The sequence below is a fragment of the Ceratotherium simum genome, chromosome 11 (genome assembly GCF_057802395.1).
Source record: "Ceratotherium simum simum isolate JZ-2026a chromosome 11, ASM5780239v1, whole genome shotgun sequence".
NCBI lineage: Eukaryota > Metazoa > Chordata > Mammalia > Perissodactyla > Rhinocerotidae > Ceratotherium > Ceratotherium simum.
The window spans coordinates 55,420,503-55,445,714 of record NC_141910.1 but is presented as its reverse complement, the minus strand read 5'-3'; the positions used below and the strand labels follow the sequence as shown (position 1 = coordinate 55,445,714).

Below are 25,212 nucleotides of genomic sequence, written 5' to 3'. Positions count from 1 at the left end.
GAGGGTCCTGGGTTTTATGTGATGATTGTAGATTGCTTCCCACTCCTGAGCCTCCTTTTCTCCATAACGCAGGGAAATCCAGCCTCAGGTTCATATGGAAACTCTGGAAATTGTGGTGCTCACTCATGGCAGAGGAGATCATTAGAGCTGTTGCAGCAAAGGACGTTGTTCAGGGTGACGGCTCACTTTGGCTAAAGGATAATAACGTTTTCTCAGGCATAGTTCCTCTAGCCTGACCCAACCAGTCCCAGGGGGCCTCCAGGCTCTAGAGCCGGCCAATGCCACAGGGAGTCCACTGCTGATGGCCTAGGAGCGGGGTGGAAATTAGAGCACCTGCTTTGGTCTAGATAGCCTGAGACCCTCTCCAGTCTCTACCCTCCAAACTCAGGTAATGGGAGAGTGAAATACAGGAGAGGAAGAGCAGCACAAAGGCAGGCAAAGGGAGGGAAGCGGGCACGGGGCTTTAGACCGTCAGGAAGAACTGCTTGATTTAGTACAGTTGTTATGTGCACATCAATGTAGACTGCAAGACATCATGGAGTGGTAGAAAGGAGATGAGTCGTGGGCAGAGTGTCTTGGGCTTGAGTTCTTGCTTGACCATTTTCTAGAGAGTTATCTTACCTCTCTAGGCCTCAGTATCCCAGTTGTAAAATGGGACAGTAGTCCCCCCTTATCTGCAGGGATACATTCCAAGACCCCCAGTGGATGGCTGAAACCATGGATAGTACTGAACCCTATACATACCATGTTTTTCCCTATAGATACATACCTATGATAAAGTTTAATTTATAAATTAGGCACAGTAAGAGACTAACAACAATAACTAAGAATAAAATAAAACAATATACTGTAATAAAAGTTACTGTAGATCTTAGCAATCTCAGCATATGATTTTTTTTCTTTCCTTATTAAGTCGAGAACTTTCACCTTTTCACTTAAAAGGAAGCACTTTACAACTTCTCTTTGGCATATCTGAACTGCCAGCATCACTACTTTTGCGCTTTGGGGCCATTATTAAGTAAAACCAGGATTACTTGAACACAAGCACTGCGATACTTCGACAGTCAATCTGATAACCTAGACAGCTAGTGAGTGACTAATGGCGGGTAGCTGTGTACAGAGTGTGGATACGCTGGAAAAAGGGACGATTCACATCCCAGGTGGGACGGAGCAGGACAGTGCAAGATTTCATCATGCAACTCAGAATGGCCCGCCATTTAAAACTTATGAATTGTTTATTTCTGGAATTTTCCATTTAATATTTTCGGACCACGGTTGACCACAGGTGAATGAAACTGCGGAAAGTGAAACCACGGATAAGAGGGCACTACTGTAATAGTCTTGACCTTGCAAGGTTGCTGAGAGAACCTGTGTAAAGTGCCGGGCACAGAACCTGTGGCATAGTGGGCATGCAGTAAATGTGATTTCTTCTCCACTTTCCTTCCTGTCATACCCAACACTGTGTTGTAGGTTTCTGCAGATGAAGTAAGAACCTAGTTAGGATAGGAATCCCAATTCTGACTTTCCCTCCTTTCCATGGTTCTCCTAAATAGTTGCAATCTGCTTGGTTTCTTTTCGTGGGCACACTATTCTCGACATCGAGACCCTTGTGTTCTGCTCTTTTGTTTTAAACTGTGAGCCAGAAGACTGTGTTCCCCCCAAGTCTCAGCTTCCTCATATGGGAGTGACACCACTACCTTAGACCTTGACAGCTCATTTCCTACACAAATTTTATCTAAACATTGACTAGACCTCAGGGAAGCTGGGAATGGGCCGATTCCTTCACCACTGAACACATAGGGCCCAGAAGGGCCTCAGCCCTCCAGCCAAAGCACCCATGCCAAAGGGTACAGACTGGCCAGAGTGACCCCATCCTTGTGCCCCTAGGAGCCACATACCAGTGGGATCTATTTGGGAATACAGATTGAGGGGAGGGAGAAGGACAACTCCAGGCCTGGTTCAGCCATGAGGATCCAGGAGCACCCTCTAAAGGATGGTCTAGCTAAGGTTGCCGGATAAAACAGAGGCTGAATCTGAATTGTGGATAACAATTTTTTTTTTTTTAGTATAAGTATGTCCTAAATGTTGCATGGGATGTACACTAAAAATTATTCCTCATTTAATTAAAATTCAAATCTAATGGTGCATCCTGTATTTTTTTTGCTAAATCTGGCAACCCCAGATGGAACATGAAAGAAAGCCTTCGGGTTGGGCATTCAAGGCCCTCCCAACATGGCCCCAGACAACCTGTCCAGCCTCCTTTCTACTTCTGCTCCCCTCCTCGGCTCTGCTCCAACCAGACGGGTCCCATGCTGTGCCTCGCATCCTTTCTACCCTCTACCATCCCGACCTTCACAAACTGTAGTCCCTCTCACTGGAAGTATTTACACTATCTCCACATCTAGAAATTCTGCCCATTCTTCAAAGCCCATCTTGAATGTTTTTTTCCTTATAAAGCTCTACCCTGCTCCTTCTACAGCCTCTGCTGTTATAATTATTAGATTTTATTATAATTTTTGTATGTCACCTCTCTCCTGAGTACCTTTCACAGTGTCTAGCACATAATAGGGAGTGATCAATAAATATTTGATTAAAAGAATGAATTAACCTATCAGCCCTCTGAACGTCTAAATAGAGGTCTGTGCATCTCGTGCACAATTTACCACATTCTTCCTTGTCATGTAATGTTTTTATCAGTATTTGTCTTGTACTCCCTGCCAGACATTTCACTCCGTGAAGACAGACACTGCATTTCCCACTGTGCTGCAGATACCAGTATTTAACAAGTATATTTTGTGCTGAACAGAACTGTGGGCTGGAGTACCTCCAGGTGTCCAGACCAAGCGAGACTCCAACTTCTCCTTTCTGCCCTGGCCCAGGGGTGACTCTCAGCAGATCTCAAAGCCACCTGGCCTGGTCCTAGTACTAGAGAATAGAGACAGAGCTCCATCGTGAGTCATCGGAGGGTTTAGACTAAATTTGAGCTCCAGGAATCCTCCCAGAGTTTCCCAGGGGGCTTCCAGGGCTTGCACATGCTGCTAAGAGAGGTAAAGAGGTAAAGAAACAGGAACAAAACCTGGAAACAGCAAGAAATAGGAAACATTGGTTTGGGGTACAAAAAGAGAGCACTGTTCCAAGAGTCCAGCAACCTGGATTCTCTCCCTAGCTCTGTTCCTGGCTTGGGTGAGGAAGGAAGGAAAGAAAATAAATACGTGAGTGCCCACTGTGTACGTTCATGTACGTTTTATATAAATTTCCCGACAGTTCTGCAGTAAGCTGAAGCTCGGAGAGGGGAGATGACTGGCCTACAGACACAAGGCTCAGTGTATCTAGGAAAAAGAACACAAATTGACCTCTCACGGCCTCAGTTTCCTCTTCTGTAAAATGGGAGACATTACATCCCCTCTCTAATTTCTACTAGGAGAATATTTTGAGGACAAAAATCCTTAACCACGGGGTAAGAGGAGAAACTAATGAATAGATATTAAAAGGACAGGCGAATGTGGAAATGTAGAGGAGGCCGGGTGAGAAGCCTTTGGGAAGTCCTGAGCTGCGCTAGGGGATGGGATGTCTTCAGGGTGTGGGGCACGAGCCTTCTGCCCCTCTGGATCTGTTTCCCACATGGTCACAAAGGTGGAGCATTGGGCCCCGGGGCACAGGTGCAGAGGATCCTGGCCGCAGAGCCTGTGAACTACACGTGTCAACCCGGGAGAGGAAAAGCGAGCTGACTTCCTGCAGCACTTGGGGGCGGGGTGGGGTGCGTTTCCTGCGTACCTGGCGCAGGAAGGACGCTCCTTGGTAGCAAGGACCTGGCCAGAGCGGCTGGGAGGGCCACAGCGGAGGGCTTCATTAGAGAATGGGACTTAGCTAAGGGCAGCAAGGGAAGGCGGAGGGTTATTCCCCAATTCCTCTTCCTGGGGCCCCCTGGCTTGGCCTACGCATCCTGGACAAATCTGAGGGAGGGGTACACCCGCACCTTCCAGCGCCTTTGCTGACCCTCGGGGCCCACGGGTTCGGGGAGATCTCAGCTGTGGGCCTGAGCATTCCGACAGAAGCAAGGAGTTCGGGTGGGTGACTCCCCCAGGGGAACGCTGCAGCTGGAAAACCCGCCGCCCAGGACCTTGGGGCGACAGCCTGGGAAAAGGCGCATCTTGGCTTTTGGGTGTCTGGGAGGGGGCCGGCGCCCAGGCGGGCGGAGCGAGGGCGTCTGCCGGGGGCGGGGCGGGGCGGGGGCCGGGCGGCCCGGCAGCGGCGGAGCCGGGGGGGGGGGGGGGGGGGGGGGCGCCGCCATTAGCATAGCCACCTCCCCTCTCGGCGAGCCCCGCCCAGAAACCCGAGCGGGGCCGGCCGCACTCAGCCGCGGCCGCTGAATGGGCGCGGGGCTCCCGGCTCCGGCCCTCCCGCGTCCGGCCCTCGCTGCCGCTCCCGCCCCGCCCCGGCCTCGCCGGCCGCCGCCATCCGCCGCCCCGGCTGTGAATGAAAGGCAGGCGCCGCCGGGGGCTGGCTGCAGGCGACACGGCGACGCGGCCTCCCGGGAGGCGCTCGCCCCGCGGAGATGTACGGTAAGGAGGGCTCTGCCTGCGGCTCGCAAACTTGCAGGACGCGGACCATTGTCCCCCTGCGCGGCCCCGGCGAGGCCAGGGGGCGCGGACTCGGTGCCCAGCTGGGCTCTTTCTGTCGCTCTGTGTGCGCGCGTCTGTGCCGAGAGGACAAAGATGCCTAGGGCTGGGGACCCTGGGGATCTTGGAGGTCCTTCGGACCGGTCGTTTGCAGGCGCTGGGGCGGGTGGGCGGTGGTCCATCGTGGGGGCGGGGGGGGGCTTGGGTGATCCGGGGCGGCAGGGTTCTGGGGAAAGCGGGTCTCCCTTGGAGCCGAGCAGAGAGGGGGCGTTGGTGGAGGTGTTCGTGTGACAGCCTTTGCAGAATTAACAAAAGCGGGTTGTGCTGGGGAGTTTCATGCGGGAAGCCGGTTCGGGATTGCGGGGCGACGCTCGCTGCCTGCCGTAAGGCTCTGAGGATGTGGGAGGCGGCGCCGGCGGTGCAGAGAACTGGGGAGCCAGCCAGTTCTGGGAGCCTCGTCTCGCCGCCCCTGGATGGACGTGGCTTCTGCCTACCCCTGCCGCCCGTGGGACCCAGGTTCCCCAACTTCCAGATTTGTCCTTTGCAGTCATGAGGGGAGGAGACGCTGCTGAGGGTGCCGCGCAGCTCTGGGTGCCACCTTCTGGCTGTCCTCTGACCAGTCTTCCCCCTTCCACAGCCAACCCCTCAACTGATGTGCAACAGTTAACCAGACCCTCAAGATGCTGGTTCTGCTTTAAAATTTGCCAGGAATTCCTCTGGTTTTGGAGGCAGTGTGGATGAAGAAAAGAGACTACTTTGGGTCCCATATTGCAGCTCTAATGAGTGGAGCACTGGAGACCCAGAGCAGTCTAGAAATTAACTGCGTTATAGAGCCTCCAGACACTCTGGGCTGCTGTGTGTGTGTGTGTGTGTGTGTGTGTGAGAGAGAGAGAGAGAGAGAGAGAGAGAAAGAGAGAGAGAGAGAGAGAGAGAGAGAGAGAGGGGGAAATGATCCCGGTGGACAGAAGTCCATCAGAACCCAGGTTCTGACAGCTCTTCTAGGGACAGCAAAAGAACTGGAGCTGTGCTCACCTCCCACGCCCAGCGCCAGGTAGGGCTCAGGTGGCACCTGAGGGGTGAGCATAGGGAGAAGAGCATCTTCCCAATTTAACCCGTCACTGAGGCTGTTCAGCTGCTTCATTCTGCAAACAGACTGTGAGTCACAAAGTTTGTTGGAGGCAGAGGAAGCTGAGAGCATGGTGCAAAGGCTTAGCAATCAGTGGGCCTCACTATTGAGAGAGAGACACTCAACCTTTTCATCAGCCTCCTTCCCTGCCCAGTTGGTAATACAGCCGCATTTCTGAACCAAGTCGAGACATCAGCAGGTCCCCTCTGCAAGTATTATTTCTCTTGGATGGACCAAAGTAGGGAGTAGGGTGGAAGGTGAGGTTGACCTCAGAGCCTGTTCTGCTGGCCACTGGGGACTCTGGGGGAAGGTAACAGGCAGTTGTGTTTTATAAGCTAGGAGGTTGTGAGGTTCCCAGGAGAGAGCTATATTTTCTCACTCTCTCTGTTTTTTCCCTTATTCTTTTCTGCAGAGTGAGCAGCCTGGAGCTGCAGATCACTTGAGAAAAGCATGTGACTGCAGGGCACCTGCAGTGGGGAAGGAGTTAGGACAAGGCCTATCAGGATGGGTAAGAATTAGGAACCCTAGTTCTGCTGGGCCACCTTGTAGCATTTAGTCCGAATAACTGATCCCATGATACCTGAGCACTGGGGGTGCCAGTCTGTTCTATTGTATGAAGCAAGTCAAGGAAGAGTTGGATGATATAGAAAGGTGAATGGGGAAGCCAACAAATCTGGGTGCTATTTTCAGATGCACCACAGATTTTCATTTCTCTTTTATATTATGTTTTTATTTCTCCAGATGCAAACAGAGATGGTAATTACCCTTGAATCATTCATAGAAAGATTATAATGAAGGAATCCTCTGGGCAGTTGCCTGCAGCAAAGGAAAGTCACGCCAGTGCTGGTTGGGAGATTATTCTTGAGTCTCGCTTAGTGCAAAGCCATATCTTAGGAGGTGTGAGAGGCAGCCCACTCTCCAAGGGGGATGCTCATTGGCCTGGATTTTAGTATTTTCTTGACTTTCGTGAAAAGAAAGAGTCTGTGTGATACTTGCAATCATTCTCTCCCCAGAGTCAACAGAGAGATGAAAAGAGATGTGGGTAGGGAGTTTGGGAAGGCATAGAATCATCGACTTCTTATATTTGGTTCTTATTTTCCAAGTGATTTATCCAAGGTGACGCAGTTAGATGGAACATGGCAAAAGGAAAACTGGGGCCTCCTAGCTCCCCCTGATGCTTTGGGTAAACGCTTTAGGAAAATGCCACCAGAAATTTTATTAACCGATGGGCAGCGAGGCCCCCGTGTAGAGCCGAAAGTTACCTAAGAGCTTTAGGTAAAGGTGTCCTTTGGCCATCCACCTTGATTACTTGATCCTTTATGAATTTGTGTAATCTAACTCCCATTGCCACCTCTCAGCTGCTTGGCGATCCTGGACAGATCTTCATTTCCCCTCTTCTCCCCTCCTCACTTTACCTCTGCCCCCAACGACTCAGTCTTCCTGTGTCCTCAGTCTCCTCCATCTTCTTCCTTTTATCTGTGGGAGAATAAGGGCCCCTTGTCTTTGCTAGAGGACACAGTGCTATCTGGGACAGAAGGAATCCTAGACCTGGGGTCAGCCCATCTCAATCCAAGAGCCAGTTCACAGCTATGTGACTTTAGGCAGATGGGGTCATCTCTCTGAATTATATCTCTGTATAAAATGATGAGATGCCCATCTACTCCCCAAGTCTGTAGTGAGCCTCAAAGCTGGGCCCTGGATGTGACAGTGCATTCTAAGAGGTTCTGCACTCACAAGACAGATTGCTCAAGAGCCTGGCCCCTCCGGGTCCTCCTGGGCCTTTACCCTTCTCTCTTCCTGTCTGCCAGTTCCTGAAGATGTCTGTTTGCATCACCTCCCACCCCAGCCTAAACACACAGATCACCTTGGCCTAGCTAGCCACTGAACTACTTTCTCTTTCTCTTCCGCAAACTCACCCCAGCTGCCTCCTCACCACTCACTCGCTCCTAAACCCTAGTCACTTTCTGGAAATGGCTCTCCAAAAGGACACAGGTGACCTCCTGCAGTCTTGTTTATACCTATGAACACGGATTGACAAGGGACCTGGAAAAATAAAAGCACTTTATACTGGGATAGCAAGATTGTGGGCAAATTCTCTGCAAAAATGGATTCCCGATAGTTCTTCTTTGTGTTAGAATGAAAAGTTTCCCTGTTCCTCTCTCCTGGGATGGAGCGTGGTGGTCCTGCCTGGGAGCGTCCCACTCATCCACCGAGGTGAGGCAGAGCTCTCTAAGAAATGCTCCCCTCCAGGATTAGGGCAGCTGGCCATGAAGAGCAACTGGAAAGGATTTCCCTGGAACCACAGTCTGTGTAGCCAGATCCCATTAAAACAAAAGCTGCTCTAGGCCGGCCCCGTGGCTTAGCGGTTAAGTGCGCGCACTCCGCTACTGGTGGCCTGGGTTCGGATCCCGGGCGCGCACCAACGCACCGCTTCTCCAGCCATGCTGAGGCCGCGTCCCACGTACAGCAAATAGAAGGATGTGCGACTATGACGTACAACTATCTACTGGGGCTTTGGGGAAAAAAAAGGAGGAGGATTGGCAATAGATGTTAGCTCAGAGCCCGTCTTCCTCAGCAAAAAGAGGAGGATTGGCAAGGATGTTAGCTCAGGGCTGATCTTCCTCAAAAAACAAAAAAAACCCAAAAGCTGCTCTAACCAATCCCGCCTCACCTCCAGGTGCTGCCTCACCCTCGCATCTGCCTTTCTTCATGCTTTGTGGTTAAGAATGCTGACGGGAGGGAAAATAGCAATGGCGCACAACTTTCTGTGAATGTGCGTTACAGAGCACACGTGTGTGTGTGTGTGTGTGTCTGTGTGGATGGTGTGGAGAAACTGTGGGGCAGGGCCGACTCACCCTAAGGTACAAAGACTCACATTTGCAGAAAGTTCCATAGCTCCCACTGCTCCGCCTCACTGGCGACTGCCACCACATACCCACATACACACACAACAAACACACACACACGCACCAACCTCCTCCCCTGTATCTTGAGGCTCCTGCAGCCCCATGGTGTGGTGTATGGCTTATTCAGGTGGAAGCTGTGTGGCCTACCTCCCCTCTCCCCCACTGCCGACTCCTTTATTCCCCTTAGGAGGGGGATGGGGTGAGTAGCGCCTGTTTTCCCTCTCTTGAGAGTCATAGTTCAGTGAATTCAAATGATTGCCATTTTTTTCTTGCATAAAAATAAAAAGTTAATATCACCTTATAAAAATCTAGAAAAGAAAGGAGGGAAAAAAACCATCCACAGTCCTACCCACTAAAACCAGCCTTTTCTATAATTATATAAATTACCCCTAGCGTTTTGTGCTCCTGCTTTTGTCCTTTCCTTTCTCTTTCTCGCCCGATCCTGGCCTGTCACCCCTGGCGTGATGGTGAAGGAGCATCCGAGAGCCCCACAGCCTGGGTCTGAACCTGGCTCTGCCCCTCAGGTAACCCTGGACCTGAGCCTTTCTGAGCCTGTTTCAGGCTCTACCAAGATGACAGCGCCCACCTCAAGGCCGAGATTAATCAGGATAAGAGAGCAGCTTCCACTTTCCCCTTCCCTCAACTCTCTCTCTGCTGTTTCTTCATTTTAAAAAAAGGGCAAAAAGCAAAATAAACAAAAACTTATGTCCCATAAGCTTAATAACAGTGCTTGTGATACTGTTCCTTGTACCAAGTAAAAGGAAACCTAAGTTAAAAAGCATCTTTTTTCTTTTTTTCCTGGTAGTCATCTGATCCTTCTAGAAAATCTGGAAAATATGATAACTATAAACAAGTCTAACTGCTTTTCCTGTTTTGATATTTTTCTTTTCATGCATTTGTTTATGCAGTTGGAATTATTCATTTTACGTACTTTTGTATTCTATCTTTTTCTACGTAACTTTAGAATATAAGCATTACCCCTAAGTTAAAAAAAACTTGCTGGCTGCCATTTTTAATGGCTATGTAACAGTCCACTAGATAGAGGTATGATTTTTTTATTATACATTTAAGTTGTTCATAAAGATTCATTATTATAACCCTGAGGAGAGCTGGTGCCCAAAGCTTTCTCTGAATTTTGGAGTATTTCCCTAGGCTAGAGCCCTCCAAATGAGTTGATCAAAGTAGATGAACATTTTAAAGATTTGTTACATATTGTCAAATTGTTTTCAATTTGTGTTAATTATATTCCCACTAGCAGTTATGAGAGTGCCCATCAAAAGCATTAAAATATTGAGATCTTTTCCATTTTTTTTTTCATTTTTTTTGTTTGTTTATTGCAGTAACATTGGTTTATAACATTGTATAAATTTCAGGTGTACATCATTATACTTCTATTTCTGCATAGATTACATTATGTTCACCACCCAAATACTAATTACAACCCATCACCACACACATGTGCCGAATTATCCCTTTCGCCCTCCTCCCTCACCCCTTCCGCTCTGGTAACCACCAATCCAATCTCTGTCTCTATGTCTGTTTATTGTTGTTATTATCTACTACTTAGTGAGGGAAATCATACGGTATTTGACCTTCTCCCTCTGACTTATTTCACTTTGCATAATACCCTCAATGTCCGTCCGTGTTGTCACAAATGGCTGGATTTCATCGTTTCTTATGGCTGAGTAGTATTCCATTGTGTATATATACCACATCTTCTTTATCCATTCGTCCCTTGCTGGGCATTTAGGTTGCTTCCAAGTCTTGGCTATTGTGAATAACGCTGCAGTGAACGCAGGGGTGCATGTATCTTTATGCATTGGTGTTTTCAAGTTCTTTGGATAAATACCCAACAGTGGAATAGCTGGATCATATGGTAGTTCTAGCCTTGATTTTTTGAGGAATGAGATCTTTTCCTAATCTCTGCTAATTTGATAGAAAAGTTATATCATTTTAACTTGTATTCTTTATTACTGGTGAAGTTAAACCCTTCCTGTGTTTTTTAACCATCTGCATTTTAGTGAATTGTCATATGAGTCTGAATGCTTTATTTTTTTGAGGATATTAACTATTTCCTTGTCATTTGCTTTATGCTTTGTGTTTTGAAGAGAAATAGACTCAAACTATCAAGTATTCGTGGCATACCAGCTATTTATGATACTCCATAGGGTATCATGGGGGATACAAAAACATATAAAGTCCTTTCCATCGAGAAGATTACAATGTCAGTGGGCAAACAGGTTGTAAAACATGCAAAAAATTAAATGATACAAAGATAGTTTTGCAGGGTGGAATGGAGCAACTCATCAAATGGTCAGCCAGTGATATCTTGAAGTGGAAGAGACCACTGTGAGGGGGAGCCATTTGGGAGGGCTTCGGAGGAGAGCAGGCATTGTGCTGGATTCTGAGGGCTGGATAGAGAAGGGAGAAAGGGCGTGCCAGGCAAAGGCACCAGTATGAGTAAGTGCACAGAAGTAGGGAAAGAGAAGACCTGTCCCGGGAGAGTTAGGGGAGCTACCTGGGTTTGGGTAGAGTTTAGGTGGAGAATTATGTAATGGAGAAGGAGATGATGTCAGGATAAGGAGTTTTCACTTATCCCTGTGAGCAGTAGGAGCTGTTGAAGACTTTAAACTGTCAAAGGGCTGATTTGCTCAACTGATGTTTTAGAAAAATTTAGCTGGGTGCAGAATGGGTAGAGGGATGATGTGAAAATGAAGAAAAGCAGAGGAGATAGTTGCTGCAGCCGCAAGTGGAAACCTAAGAAATGGGAAAGCATTGGACCAGTTACAATTGTGCATATGCAGTGGAATGTGTGTGCCCCTTTAACAAAAGCAGTAGGACTGGGTGGGTGGGAGGGGTGGAGGTGGGGGCAAAGGCGAATTGAAACTCTTTTAAAAAAACATTCCCATACATAAAATGTGGGTTATATAAGCAGATATAGAAAATAGCTTATTTTGAAATAGATGCTAAATTACCTAGAGCTGTAAATTTATTATAATCTAACTTGTTCTAACGAGGATTTGGGGTATATATTTACACACACACACACACACACACACGTACTTGTGCTACAATAAATAAAGAGATCAAAGGAAAGAAAATCTAAGAGTAAAACAGAAAAAAATAAAGCCAAGAATTCAGTCATTTCAGGAAAAAAATGCATACCAGCACCCTGTCGCAAATTCAGTTTTGAGCTTCCAGAATAGGCCAAAATAGAAGGGAAAAGTCATTTGCAAGATTCATAGCATCTATAAAATTTTTTTAAAAATGCAATTGCCTAAGACAAATACAGCTTTTTAAGATGCTAAGATCTGAGAGAAATTCTTCCCTGAGTTCCTCCTAAAAGAGGAGCTATTTCATAAATACTGGTCCAAATTAGATTTTCCTTTTGAAAATGTAGTTCCCTTAATCTGCTCTGTACCAGTTTGTAGAGTATTAGGACTGGTCCAAATGCAAGTTTGTGCGTTCTGCTTCCTCACTTTGAGGTTGCCATGGGCCCTGCTCTCCGTGTGCTGTGAGCCAGGCCTCACTGAGGCTCTTGCCCCCTCCGCAGCTGTGGATATTGTTTCTACTCCCACGGATGACTGTGAGTCTTCTGAGAGTTTGCTCCCTGGAGAAGCCGTTCCTGCCTTCACAACCTGGGGAGGCCGTCTGGGCACTGTCGTTCACGTGCCTTGTTTTAATTCACTGCACAGCCATTGACCACAACCTGGTATTTCTCTGGTCTGTGCTCCCGACTAGAACCATCAGCTCCGTGAAAACAGGGAACTCATTTCTTTTTGCGTCTCATTTCTACTGCGTCTTTAGGGCATAGAACCCTGCCTGGTACAGAGTGGGCACTCAACAACCTTGCTAATGAATGAATGGATCCTGCTACATCATCTTTTTTATCCACCTCTTTGTGACGTCTGACCTGCTGCATATTTCAGCCTTAAATGTTTTTGAATAATACAGTTACTACTCTTTTAGCTTCCATTCTTTGGGCACTACTATGTGCCCAGCAGTGTTCTAAGCACTTTTTATGTATTAATTTGATTTATCTTCCCCAAACTCTGTGAGTTAGAGACTATTGCTCTTATTTTAGAAATGAGAAAATTAAAGCATTGAGAGATTTAGTAGCTTGCCCATGCATGGCTACACAGTTATGTGATAGGGCTGGGATTTGAACCTAGGCATTCCAGCTCCAGAGTGCAGACTCGCCCTCCTACCCACACTGCTGTCCCTAGAATATTCTAAATATTCCAGAGAATACTGGTCTTTTCTTTGCAGAGCTCACTGTACCTCACAGACTCATACGTTAATTTGGGAAGAAGAGGAGAGTATAGAAGACAGGGCTGAACTGAGGGGAACATGCCTTCTCTTTGGTCCCAGGCCAGTCAACACCTGGGAGCTCTCACTTCTGGTGGGAGCCTCTTTCTTTCGGCACCCTTCCCGGCTCCTTTATCATTATTTTGCTTTGTTAGAGAGAGACAGGGCCCCAGGAAGAGGCTTGGGGATCTAGATGAGGATGGGTAAGTAAGAGAGGAGCCAGGAGAGCAGGCTGGTGAGGGAGGAAGACATAATACAAGAGCCGATGATGGCATCAAAACCGAGGAAGCATGGGCATGCATCTCAGACAGAGAGAGAGACAGCATGGGCATGCATCTCAGACAGACAGACAGAGAGAGACAGCATGGGCATGCATCTCAGAGAGAGACAGCGTGGGCATGCATCTCAGAGACAGAGAGACAGCATGGGCATGCGTCTCAGACAGAGAGAGACAGCATGGGCATGCATCTCAGAGAGAGAGAGAGAGACAGCATGGGCATGCATCTCTGTAGACAGAGAGAGACAGACAGCATGGGCATGCACGTCAGAGAGAGACAGCATGGGCATGCATCTCAGAGAGAGAGAGAGACAGCATGGGCATGCATCTCAGAGAGAGAGAGAGAGACAGCATGGGCATGCATCTCAGAGAGAGAAAGAGAGAGACAGACAGCATGGGCATGCATCTCAGAAAGGGAGAAAGACAGGCAGGCAAGCAGAGTGGGGCTGTCACAACCAACAGAGTCATACACATGCCTGAAGACATGCTCCATGGTCAGGGCTTGGCCTGGAGGAGAACAGAGACTGGCAACCTTCTTTCTCAGGGGGAGCTCCTGCTTCTCTGATAGTTTGGCTGTGAATTAAAACTCCTTCCCTACGTCTTCAGGTCCAACCAGTCTGGATGCACCAATCGCTGCCTCTAAGAGGTGGGCTATGTGTGTGACAGTGGGACAGTGGCCTAAGTCCCCGAGGGCCACTTTATAGCCATAGGACCCTAGACAGTTAGTTCCTCTCTCTCTGAGCCTGTTCCCTCCCTTGTAAAATGGGGATAATTAGTTTGCTTTGCTCATGAGGGTGTAGTGAGGGAGTCAAATCAGATGATGTCTATAGACATTTATTTACATTACAGGACACTGTACCTATGAAAGGTGATATTATCACCATCTGAGCATTTCTTATGTATGCTTCTGGGGCATGGCCACGCCCTCTCCAGAAACAGTGACAATTCCTGCATACAAGGATGGGTATTTCATATTTAGACTGTGTTTGTTAAAATCCTTAGACAGAAAAGTCTGGTAATAAGCATGTGAAACCAGGGGGCTGCTGTAATATTGGCGAGCTGGGTGCCAGCCTCTGTGAAGTCTGCCTGTTAGCTTGGGCCTCTGAGAAGGGACAATGGTCACAGTCATTATGTTGAGCAGTTTCTTGTCTCCTAGAGGACCACCAACAGATTGGCAGTCCACGACTGTGTCCCTCTTACCCCTGCACCAGAAAGGCGAGAAGATCTCTTAGACCGCAAAGAGGATAGATGTGACATCTTATCTAAATCCTTATACTATGTTAAATTCTTATGGATTACTAAGAGTAAGCAATGTTTGAGGCCGGCCCCGTGGCTTAGCGGTTAAGTGCGTGTGCTCTGCTGCTGGCGGCCCGGGTTCAGATCCCAGGTGTGCACCAATGCACCGCTTCTCCGGCCATGTTGAGGCTGCGTCCCACATACAGCAACTAGAAGGATGTGCAACTATGACATACAACTATCTACTGGGGCTTTGGTGGGGGGGGGAAGTAAGCAATGTTTATCCCATGTCATTCTATTCATTATCTCAACTCAGAACAACCCTTTGGAGGTGGACTTCATTCTTTCTCTGGTTGAGCTGAGGACACAGAGATTCAAAAGTCCAATAATTTGCCCAAGGTCATGCAGCTGGTTGAAGTCCCTTCTCTCCACTTTCCCCTAAGCAAGCATTCACAGAGTTTCATGAGAGATTAGAACACTGCTTTTGTATCTGATGGCAATTACAAGTGCCTTATGCCAAATAGTAAATTTCACTATGAGGGAATTCCAAACTGAATATTTTAGTAGATTTTACATAGTTTAGTTGTGGCTGTACATCTAGGAATCTGAGTGCCTGATGAGGCACCCACATGGACTTTTAAGCTCAGCACCCTAACGCACATCCTGTAGTCTGACTATAAATCTGAGAATTAGGATTCCTGGGTTCAAATGCTAACTTTCTTATTACCCTTCAGAAGGACCCAGATAAATTCTTAGCTTGGCAGAGCTCCAAGCTTCATCATAGCTATTCAGAAAGACTTCTCTCCATATCTCAACTTTCTTTTTAGGTAGATAATACTTGAAATAACGTTTATAAACCATGTGACTAAGAATCCATAAGTTACAAGAACATTTATAAAGACCTTGCTTGGAGATCTCTTAGAAAGGAACTGTTTGTAATGAAGTGATGCATTTCCAGCTCCTCATAGCTTCTCCCTCCTTGTGCAGGAGAGATGCTTCTAGAGCAGAAGCATCCAGAATGGATGCTGAAAAAATCCAGAGCTCTGCAGCCTCCCGCCCAGCTTTCTTCATGTGCCCACTGTATCTTATATGTTGCTGTTCTTTTTGTTGTTTATTTGTCACACTGAGTGTCATTTATTTCTTTACGCACTCAGTCTGTGCACCTCTTGAGGACACAACATCTATGTTGTTCATCTTTGTTTTCCCTAGCATCTAGCAGAGATCTTTGGTATGTAGTAAGAGCTCCAGTGTTTGCGTTGAACTATAAAATAGTTATATGTTTCATTCATACGCACATATATATGTACTTAGCAACCCACATTTCTAGGGTACCAGTGGTGCTGGGATAGGGTCTCAGAGAGAATCCTGTAGTGACAGCAACAGCATTTCATCATCTTACTGTTCCTTCCCATCTTACTATGCCTATCCCTATATGGATCATAATTCCATACAGAATAAAGAATATGTCAGAATATAACCATTTGGCTTTTCCACCAGACTTTGATGTTGTTAGTCATGAGAAATAACCACTTCGCCAATCCACTGGGATGGTTAAGGCAGTTAGAGAGACACTCTCACAGATTTCCTCCTTGGTTTGTGGAGCTCAGAATAAATGGCACAATCTTTTTCTGCAAAAAGGAAGGTCAGTTAGTGGCATAATTAAGGGTAAATCTTTATTTTGATTTCCATTCGTATCATTTGTGCATTATTCTTTCACAAAACAAGAAAGATGAAAAGGCCCTTTGAGGCAAAGGCAAAATGAAATTTCTGTTTCTTGTTGCTTGGAAGCACCTGGCTAGAATGTTCCTGGATAAACCACTATGCAGCCTTGTGCACCTTCAGTCTCAGAGTGGAGTGTGGGGGCACCACGTGGAATAGTGGGTATGCTGACCTTGGCTGAGGGCCATGTACAGACAGAGTGGAAGAGGGAAAAAATATGAGAATCTTCCCATTGTTTCCTTCAAATTCCTGAAAGTGCCTTGTCCCACTAGCAGGCCTGGGCCCAGCGGCTGGTAAATACAGTAAACATGTCTGGTTGTCTTGAGAAATTTCGCCCCAAAGCTATTCCACAGTGCTACTGGGAATGTCCTCCTCTTCCTGAGACAAGGCTATTGGAGAAGAACAGGGCTGAGTGTTCTGGAGAGGAGTGGGCGGTGCTGGACGTCGTACAATGCTTTCCTTCTGCTTTATCAAGGACATGCATTTCTGCGCTGGGAGGGAGAGTTGGCTGTCAGGGCCGATTCAGTTGCTGTGTGAATTTGGGTAAGATTCTCAACCTCCCTCAGATTTCGTTTCACCATCCATAAGTTGGGAGAGCTGGACTGGATGGTCTGTAAGGGTTTTCTAGTTCTTACATCTGCAATTGGGTTGGAGCAGCTGGTCTGTCCTGTGGGTGAGGTAGTCGGGGCTGAAGGTGGACCCACAGCAGGGGTTTTTAAAACTGGGTGGTATTATAGGCACTGTGATCTCAAGCGCTTTATGTAACCTGGCTATACATCCATTCCCTCATTGATAAGACGAGGATAATGACCCCTTTGTTAATTGAAACAGTGTCTGTCCTGAGTCCTGTTGAATGGGGTGACACATGCTGACAAGTATGCTGGGGTAGGTGTGGTTCAGAGCCATGTGCCTTCCAAGTGTGGGGTGCTACGATTCTTGCTCTGTGTGCATTCAGATTTCACAAAAATCCTGTATGGTAGGTATTCTTTTCTCCTGTCTTATTTTCAGATGAGGATAATAAAGTTCAGAGAAGTTAAATGCCTTGTCCAAGGTCACCTAGCTCATTCAGTGGCATAGCTAAGGGAAGAACCAGGTATGTTTTATTCCAATGCTATTCTCTTCTTTTCCACCTGGACTCTTGTTTAAAACATCATTATTAATTGGACTACATCAAAATTAAAAACTTGTCTGCACCAAAGGACACTATCGAAAGAGTGAAAAGGCAACCTACAGAATGGGAGAAAATATTTGCAAGTTATTTATCTGATAAGGGATTACTATTTGGAATATATAAAGAATGCTACAATTCAACAACAAAAAACTTGATTAAAAATGGGCAAAGGACTTGAGCAGACATTTCTTCAAAGCAGATATACAAATGGCAACAAGCACGTGAAAAGATGCTCAACATCACTAATTATTAGGGAATTGCAAATCAAAACCACAATGATATACCACTTTGTACCCATTAGGGTAGCTATTATCAAAGAATTAGAAAAAAACAAATGTTGGCCAGGATATGGAGAAACTGGAACCCTGTGTATTGCTGGTTGGAATGTAAAATAGTGCAGCCACTATGGAAAACAGTATGGCAGTTCCTCAAAAAATTAAAAATAGAATTACCATATGATCCTGTAATTCCACTTCTGCATATATACCAAAAAAAGTGAAAGCAGGGCCTCAAAAAGATATTTGTACACCCACATTCATAGCAACATTATTCAAAATAGCCAGAAGTGGAAGCAACACAAGTGTCTATCCACAGATGAATGGATAAGCAAAATGTATTGTATATACATACAATGGAATATTATTCAGCCTTAAAAAGGAAGGAAGTCCTCACACATGCCACAACATGGATGAACCCTGAAGACATTAAGCTAAGTGAAATAAGCTAGTCACAAGGGGATAAGTACTGTATGATTCCACTTATATGAGGTACCTAGAGGAGTCAAAGTCATAGAGACAGAAAGTAGAATAGAGGTTACCAGGGGCTGAGGAGACAGAGAATAGGGAGTTGTTTAATGGGTACAGAGTGTCAACGTTGCAGGGTGAAAAGAGTTCTAGAGATGGATGGTGGTGATGGTTGCACAACAATATGAATGTACTTAATGGCACTGAGTTGTACACTTAAAAATGGTTAAAATGGTAAATTTTATGTTATGTATATTTTACCACAATTTTGAAAAAGTTTTCATGTGCACAGAGAAAACACCATTATCGGAGTTGATCATACCCTTCATCAATGGCATAAATCAGGCTGGGTTGATGACTTACCTTTAGTCACCTTATTGCTCAGGGGTGTATATAAAAGGAGACCCGAAACTGACATCATCATGTTCTTTGGATCTCCGGAAAACTCCTCTAACTCAAATTAAGAATGTCATTAAAGTGCTGTTTTTTCTTAAGAAAGAAAAGTTATAAAAATAGGATCGAGGGCATGTCTGTTACTGCATTTAGTGAAAGTGGCTGGAGGAATGATCATCAAATTTGGAGGATATGTCAGGGATTGTCTGAGTTAACAGCAAATGTGTTGTTGACCTTGGGGCGGGGGGTGCATCTTGAGAAGCTAACCATTGTCCTTCTGAGCAGTGAGACTGACGTACCACGAGATGTCCATGTGATTGCCAGTGGGAGAAGTTGAGCAAGATATATTCCACATGAGAAAATAGTGAATTCAGATGTCAGCCCCAAGTGAACCATGAGGGTTGGTGCCTTAAACTGCAGGTTGGTTTTTTGATTAAGCGGCCTCTCCCACAGGCAACTCTAAATGGCCCGCTCTGAGGTGAGTGGCAACAAGCTTTATTTATTTACAAAAAAGCTAACGCCACAGAGGGAGCCAGCCTATAATCAGTGTGTGTGTACCAGTCCTGGAAGAAACCCACTAGAACACTAACAGTGGTTATTTTGAGTGATAGGATCACGGGTGATCTTTAAATTTTCTTTTAAAAAGTATTTTGTATAGTTAGTATGTATTTTAATGGAAGAACATAAATATAATCCAAAGTGCTTTTCATCACCAAATGCCTGTGGATAGTTGTCTAGAATCTTCTAATTATGTTTTAGAAATGATTATGCAAGAATGCATGCAAAAAAAAATCTATGATGATAGAAATTAGAAATCAGATAGTGGTTGGGTGACAGGATTGACTGGAAAGGTGAACTCTTTGAGGGGATCTGAAATGTCCTATCTCTTGTTTGGGTGGTGGGTATGCAAGTGTCTAAACAGTTGTCAGAATTCAAGGCACTGAGCTCTGTGCGTCTATTGCATGTTAATTATACTGCAATAAGACAGTAGGAAACCTAGGAAAAGATGAAAACATGCATGCAAACAAGCACGGGTCTGTTTTGCATCGCTGGCAGTGGGTGTGCTAGAAGACAGCCAAGGACCTGTGCCAGCCGGCACCAGGGCTCTCACCTGCAGCCCAAGGCGGTGCCCAGCACCCCAGTAAAAGCGGTCATTGAGAGCGGCCGGTCAGGGGCCCATGCTTATGTGCTGAGCAGAGAGCGGAGGAAGCTGACCCAGAAGTTCGGCCCATTGCTGGCAGCTGGGAGGCTAATGATGCCGGCAGGGCAATGGGCAGAGGGCCCATACGGCAGGGCCATCTGGTGTAAGGCCTTTTGAGCACTGCCATGGGCATTGCTGACTTTCACGAGACTTTAAATGACAAAACAAAGCCCAGCTTTATCAGGCCTGCACTGTCTCAGCAACAGCATAGGCACGGCTGACGGCGAGGCAGGGCCAGGCGTGTGCGCAAGATTGATTTTCCCATTTCCTCCACGGGGCTTCTGTGACCTCGCAGCCCGTAGTGAGGTTGTTCTCTTAAGAATGCTCAGCCTTTAATAGTCTTATTATTTGCCTGTTTCTTAATAATGTGCTGGCTTGTGACATCTCTGCACAAAGAAGTATATCTCCCTGGCTAAAAATGAATTTTTTTCTAATGACACATTGAAATGAATAAATCTCAGTGTCTCTTTTGCAAGCGGGGGTTTAAGTGTGAACACCCTGGAGGCAGACAGGCCTGGGTTTGAATCCCAGCCACCCCATGTAACAGTTGTGTGATTCTGGATAAGTTACTTAACTGCACTAAGCGTCGTTTTCCTCATCTGTAAAATGGGGACAATAGACCCCACAGGTTGTTGGGAGGATTAAATAAAATCATGCATTCAAACCTCTTAACGGTTCCTGACGCATAAAGAGAGCTTAACGTTAGCTGATGTTGATATTAACAGGCGAGGTTGTAACACATATTTTACTATCAACAGATCCTTTTTGCTGACAACACAGCAGTAACAGGCCCCGAGGATCTGCTTCCGAGGGAGTGTTCTCCACTCCTCATCTAGAGCTTTTTAAGAAGCTGTCCCTTTCCAGCTGGGTTTCTGCTTTCAGAGACCCACTCGGCTGCTTTCTCTCCTTCTGCTTTCTGCTTCTTGCATTGGGTAGAATCTGCTTGAGGGGCTTCCTTCCTTGTGCAGGCATCTCCAGGACGCCCGTGCACGCTGGAACTGCTTCATTAAAAATGGGTCCTGGCTGTGCTTGGCCTGTTGCTTGCTGGGCTGTTTAGTGTGGCTCAACCTAATACTTGTTTTGCATTTTTGCAGAATTCTGGTGCTTGCTCCCGATTCTGTTTTGCATTTCAAAAGTGTTGCTTCTGAAATTTCCCTCTGGCACCACGACCACCCTGGTCCCGGCTTTCTGTTCTAGCAGCTCTGGGCATGGTGCCTGTTTTGTGTTCTGGCACCGCCGCTCATGCTGTGACAGACTCTCTGATTATATATTTGGACTTCTGAATGACTGATCTTGGATGCTTAGCCTTTAAGAGTCTGCATCTTAAGTCTATGAGTTCGTCTGTATATTTAAAGCGTTCACACTTGCTCTCAATCAGTTTGGCTCCATAACAATGAAGCTTCCTCTGGTTTCTATATTTGCTACTGTGTGTTCATTTGGAAAGCGGGAGGTGAGTAACCCTGCTTTTTATAGGCTGTCTGGTGACCACAATAGGAAGCTGGACATATTATGGGAATGGGGAAAGCATAAAAATGTTGTAAATCACAAGTCCAGATTTCCAGTTTTTAGCTCCAAATTTAAACCAAATTGTCAGTGACATTTCTGACATTGTATTGTTTTCGTGTGATAGATTCTACTCTCTGTGCTGCAAGCTCTTTGAGGGCAGGAGCTGTTTCTTGGAAGACTTCTTATCCCCCATCGTTCACATGTACTTAAAAAAAAATCAAATGCCTCGATGTGCCGAGTAGTAGGTATCCAGATGGATAAATTTCAGATGAATGAATTCCCACAGTGACCCCAGAATACCTTACAGAGAGCTATACACATACGCATTAACTTTTTTCCCCCTTTGCTCTCATTTATTAGGATTCCCTGGGCTTAAAAGGCCCACAAAGTACTTCCTTCCACAAGTGTAACCAATACACTACTTATACTAATAAACAATGTTTATAAAGTAGTACCAATTAAATTATAAAATACCAACAATGCTCTGTTAACGGTTATTCCGTCATCAAAACTACAAAATACAGGGGTCGGCCCTGTGGGGTAGTGGTTGAGTTCGGCATGCTCAGCTTTGGTGGCCTGAGTTCGTGGGTTCGGATCCTGCACATGGACCTACACCACTCATCAGCCATGCTGTGGTGGCGACCCACATACAAAATAGAGGAGGATTGGCACAGATGTTAGCTCAGGGCTAATCTTCCTCAAGCCAAAAAAGACGAAGATTGGCACAGATGTTAGCTCAGGGCTAATCTTCCTCAGCAAAAAAAAGCCCCACAAAATACATCTAGGGTCCTAGGGCCACACATGAAGCAGGTGTCAGGGCCACCTCAGAAGTTCACCCCTGGCCCAAGGGCCTGCATGGCTCCTAATATGGGAAGCAGCCTGTGGTTCCTCAATTATTCACACCTGCTGAGGGCTGAGCCTGCCAAAGCAATGCGTCCTCTGTGATCGATACAGAGACAGATCAAGCATTACCTTTGTTCTTGTCATCATTGTTGTTAAATAAATGACGCTTCTTAAACCAGCAATGGTTGCAGCTAAGATCATCTCGCCTCCTCCCTAATAGTCATTCCCACTCGCCCACTCTATTTGAGATCCACTGTCATCTCTCTCCTGAACACCTGTCCAGAAGGTCACCAGTGGAGGCCTGATTGCCAAGCCCTATGCCTTCACCTTCTTCTCAGTTTTCAGGTTTCTTCCTCTTGACCATTTTTACTTTTTGAAACTCACCTGCCCCCAAACTGCCGTGACACGGTGCCCGCTGGGTCCTCGCCTCCCTCTGTGATTGCCTCCTTTAGCCCCTTGCTGTGCAGATGCTGTGAGGCTCTGCTGTTCCTTGTCTCCATTGTCTCCCCTAGAAAGCCCCTCCACTCGCCCTCTGCTGTCCACTGTGCGTGGTGGCCCTCGTATGTAAGGGGAGGGAGAGGCTGCGTTCAGCCTGTGTGGAGCCCACCTCATCTCTGGTCCTCTAGCCACGTGGCATCACTTGGCTCTGGGGCAGGTGGGACACCAATCAGAAGCCTCTGCTTTGTCTCCGACTTCCCTTTTCACGTACTAACCACTCCGCTGCGGACTAGAGACTGAATATGCCCCCCCCCCACTCCTACCTCACACTCACCCAGTGTGACTCCCCCACATTTGTCTGACCTCCAACTGAGCACTTCTCGTTGAGGGCCTGTCTTGCTCCCGGGCGGTTACATTTGTAGTGGCCTCCTGGCCACGCTCTGTCCATCTATCCACTGCAAGTAGATTCTAAGCCACATTCTAAGGCACGATAAAAGGTGATTGTGGCTGTTATTTAGTGTGATGACAGTTCTCCCCTCTTGGCCTGACATCTGAGGGCATTTCACCACCCGGCCCCTCCCTAACGCTCCAGCTCCCCTAACACTGCCCTAGACAGACTGGCTGATTTCTCTCGGAGTGCTCCCTTGGACTTGGCTCCGCCGAGCTTTTGCTCGTGTTGTTCCCACTTCGTGAAATGACCTCCCTTCTCTTCTTTGTCAATGTATTATCTCGGCCTCATTTCCATGGGGAAGCATCTAAGCTGATAGGACATCTCCACCCTCTGAAGTCCCAGCCCGCTGGCTCTCTGACTCAAGTAACACTTGAACTTCCTTTTGTTATGGCTGCTTGAGTGCAAGCCCCAGGGGACAGGACTTGTGTATCCTATTTTTTTTCATCTTCCACTATGTCTAATTGACTCAGTGCATTTGTGTTGCGTGCATGCGTGTGTGCATGAGTAAATGAAATGGCTTCCAGGACTTGAATCAGCTCCAGCAAGAACCAAGCCGAGCAAGTACGGAAAATAGTTCGTGTGTGTGTGTTTTAAACTCTTGGATTCCAGATCTCTGAACAGAAAATTATTCCTATCAGATTTTGTGAGGAGTTTTATCCTGAAGAGAAAATGGGAGAAAGGTTAAAAATTATATTTACTTTAAATTAAATGAGTAATACTTAAAACATTTTTGTTGGGAGAGGGATTCAAATAAACATGAAAGCTCTACGTCAGAGCTGTCCAAGAGAACTCTCTGCGATGACACGAATGTTCTGTATCTGCGCTGTCTGATACAGTAGCCATTAGCCACATGTGCGACTGAACACATAAAATGTGGCTAGTGTGCCCGAGGAACTGGATTTTAAATTTTATTTAATTTAAACAACCATAAGGGACTTGTCTCCTCATCCCTAGGCCCCCAGCTCCAGTCCCCACGTTGGAGGTAATCCTTGCTCACCGTGTACTATGCATCCTCCCGGGTCTTTCTTTGTGCATTTAAAGCCTATTTTACATACATATTTACATACACACCAAGTTTGTTTGGTCTGTGAGTGTTTCACAGAAATGGTATCATGCCAGACGTATTCTGCAGCCTCCTTTTTAATTAACAATGTGTTTGGAGAGCTGTCGGGGCGGCTCTTAGCTCCGGTTCATTCATTTCACCTGCTGCGGGGTGTCCATTACATGGATGTTCCCTGGTTCATTTAGCCAGTCCACTATTGATGAACATTTACGTTGTTTCCAAACAAAGCCACCACTCCATTCTTACCTGCTTCCCTGTGGATGTGAGCAGGTGCAGATGCTGAGAATGGGATTTTGGAACCAAGGGGAAGAAAAGTTCCACCTGTGGCTCTCCCAGCCCTGGTTCTCCTGGACCATGCATGCAGGGTCAGGGCCGACGTGCTGTACTAGCCCCTATGTCTGAGCTAGTTCAGGGGAGCCGTTATTATTGGGTTTTTTTTGTGGGAGGCTGGCAGCCATGTTCTACTCTGATCTTCATTTTCACTCCCCATGCTGAGAAGCTGAAAGCTAGATTTTATCAAACAGGCTGTGATGAGCTCTGAAAATACTGAGACATTAATAACCATTTGAAGATGACAGACACAGACAGCATTCATCTGCAAGCTGAGTTCAGTGCAGACTTGAAAACCTGGAGGAAAACCTGGAAAGTTCGGTGCCTCATTTTTAAGTTAGATTTCTCAAGCCACATTCATTATACCCATCTTAGAGCACAAAAATAAGATAAAAGGCCCATATATTTGCTAGCATTTGAATATTGGGTGTTGAGTAATGAGTAAAACAAAGATTCATTGTGTGATCTGTACCAAGGGCACTTTCTAAACGAGACAAAGGAGGCCCAGGTCTTGGGAATGGCTGAGAGTCAGTGTAGATTAAAGTGAAAAGAGAAACCATTGCCTACTTCTGGTGGCCACAGTGTATCTTATCCAGGGCTTTTTTCCCCCCTAATTTCAAAGCATGCTGAAATAAAAATTAGTAGATTCCATACCAAGTTTATTCGCAGTGATTACCACGGGCTAATGGTGATTTAAAAATTCAACTCTAGAGGAGGTAGTGATGGCTAAGCTGGGATAAAAAATGGAGGAGGAAGGTGGTGAACAGTAGGTAACATCCTTGAAATTAGAATGTCCTGCCACAGCCAAGAGTGGAATGGGCCATTGTCCAACAAAGAACTGAGGAAAGGAGAAAGGAGTCCCAGGGGAGATTCACTGTGGTT

At 46.4% G+C, this 25,212-nt stretch overlaps 1 protein-coding gene across 6 annotated transcripts in view; it reads left to right on the top strand.

Annotated features, from left to right (window-relative positions):
* Positions 1-4,430: 4,430 nt before the first annotated feature.
* The window catches only part of EFR3B (EFR3 homolog B), an 87,535-nt gene continuing 66,753 nt past the window's right edge, over positions 4,431-25,212 (top strand). For 4 of the 6 annotated variants that reach the window (XM_087437061.1, XM_087437060.1, XM_087437057.1 and 1 more), the window contains exon 1: positions 4,431-4,562. In XM_087437061.1, the coding sequence (XP_087293187.1) occupies positions 4,556-4,562 (7 nt within the window). In that variant the 5' untranslated portion in view covers positions 4,431-4,555. The remainder of the gene's footprint in view (positions 4,563-25,212) is intronic. The other 2 variants (XM_087437059.1, XM_004418272.3) reach the window with 1 other exon arrangement.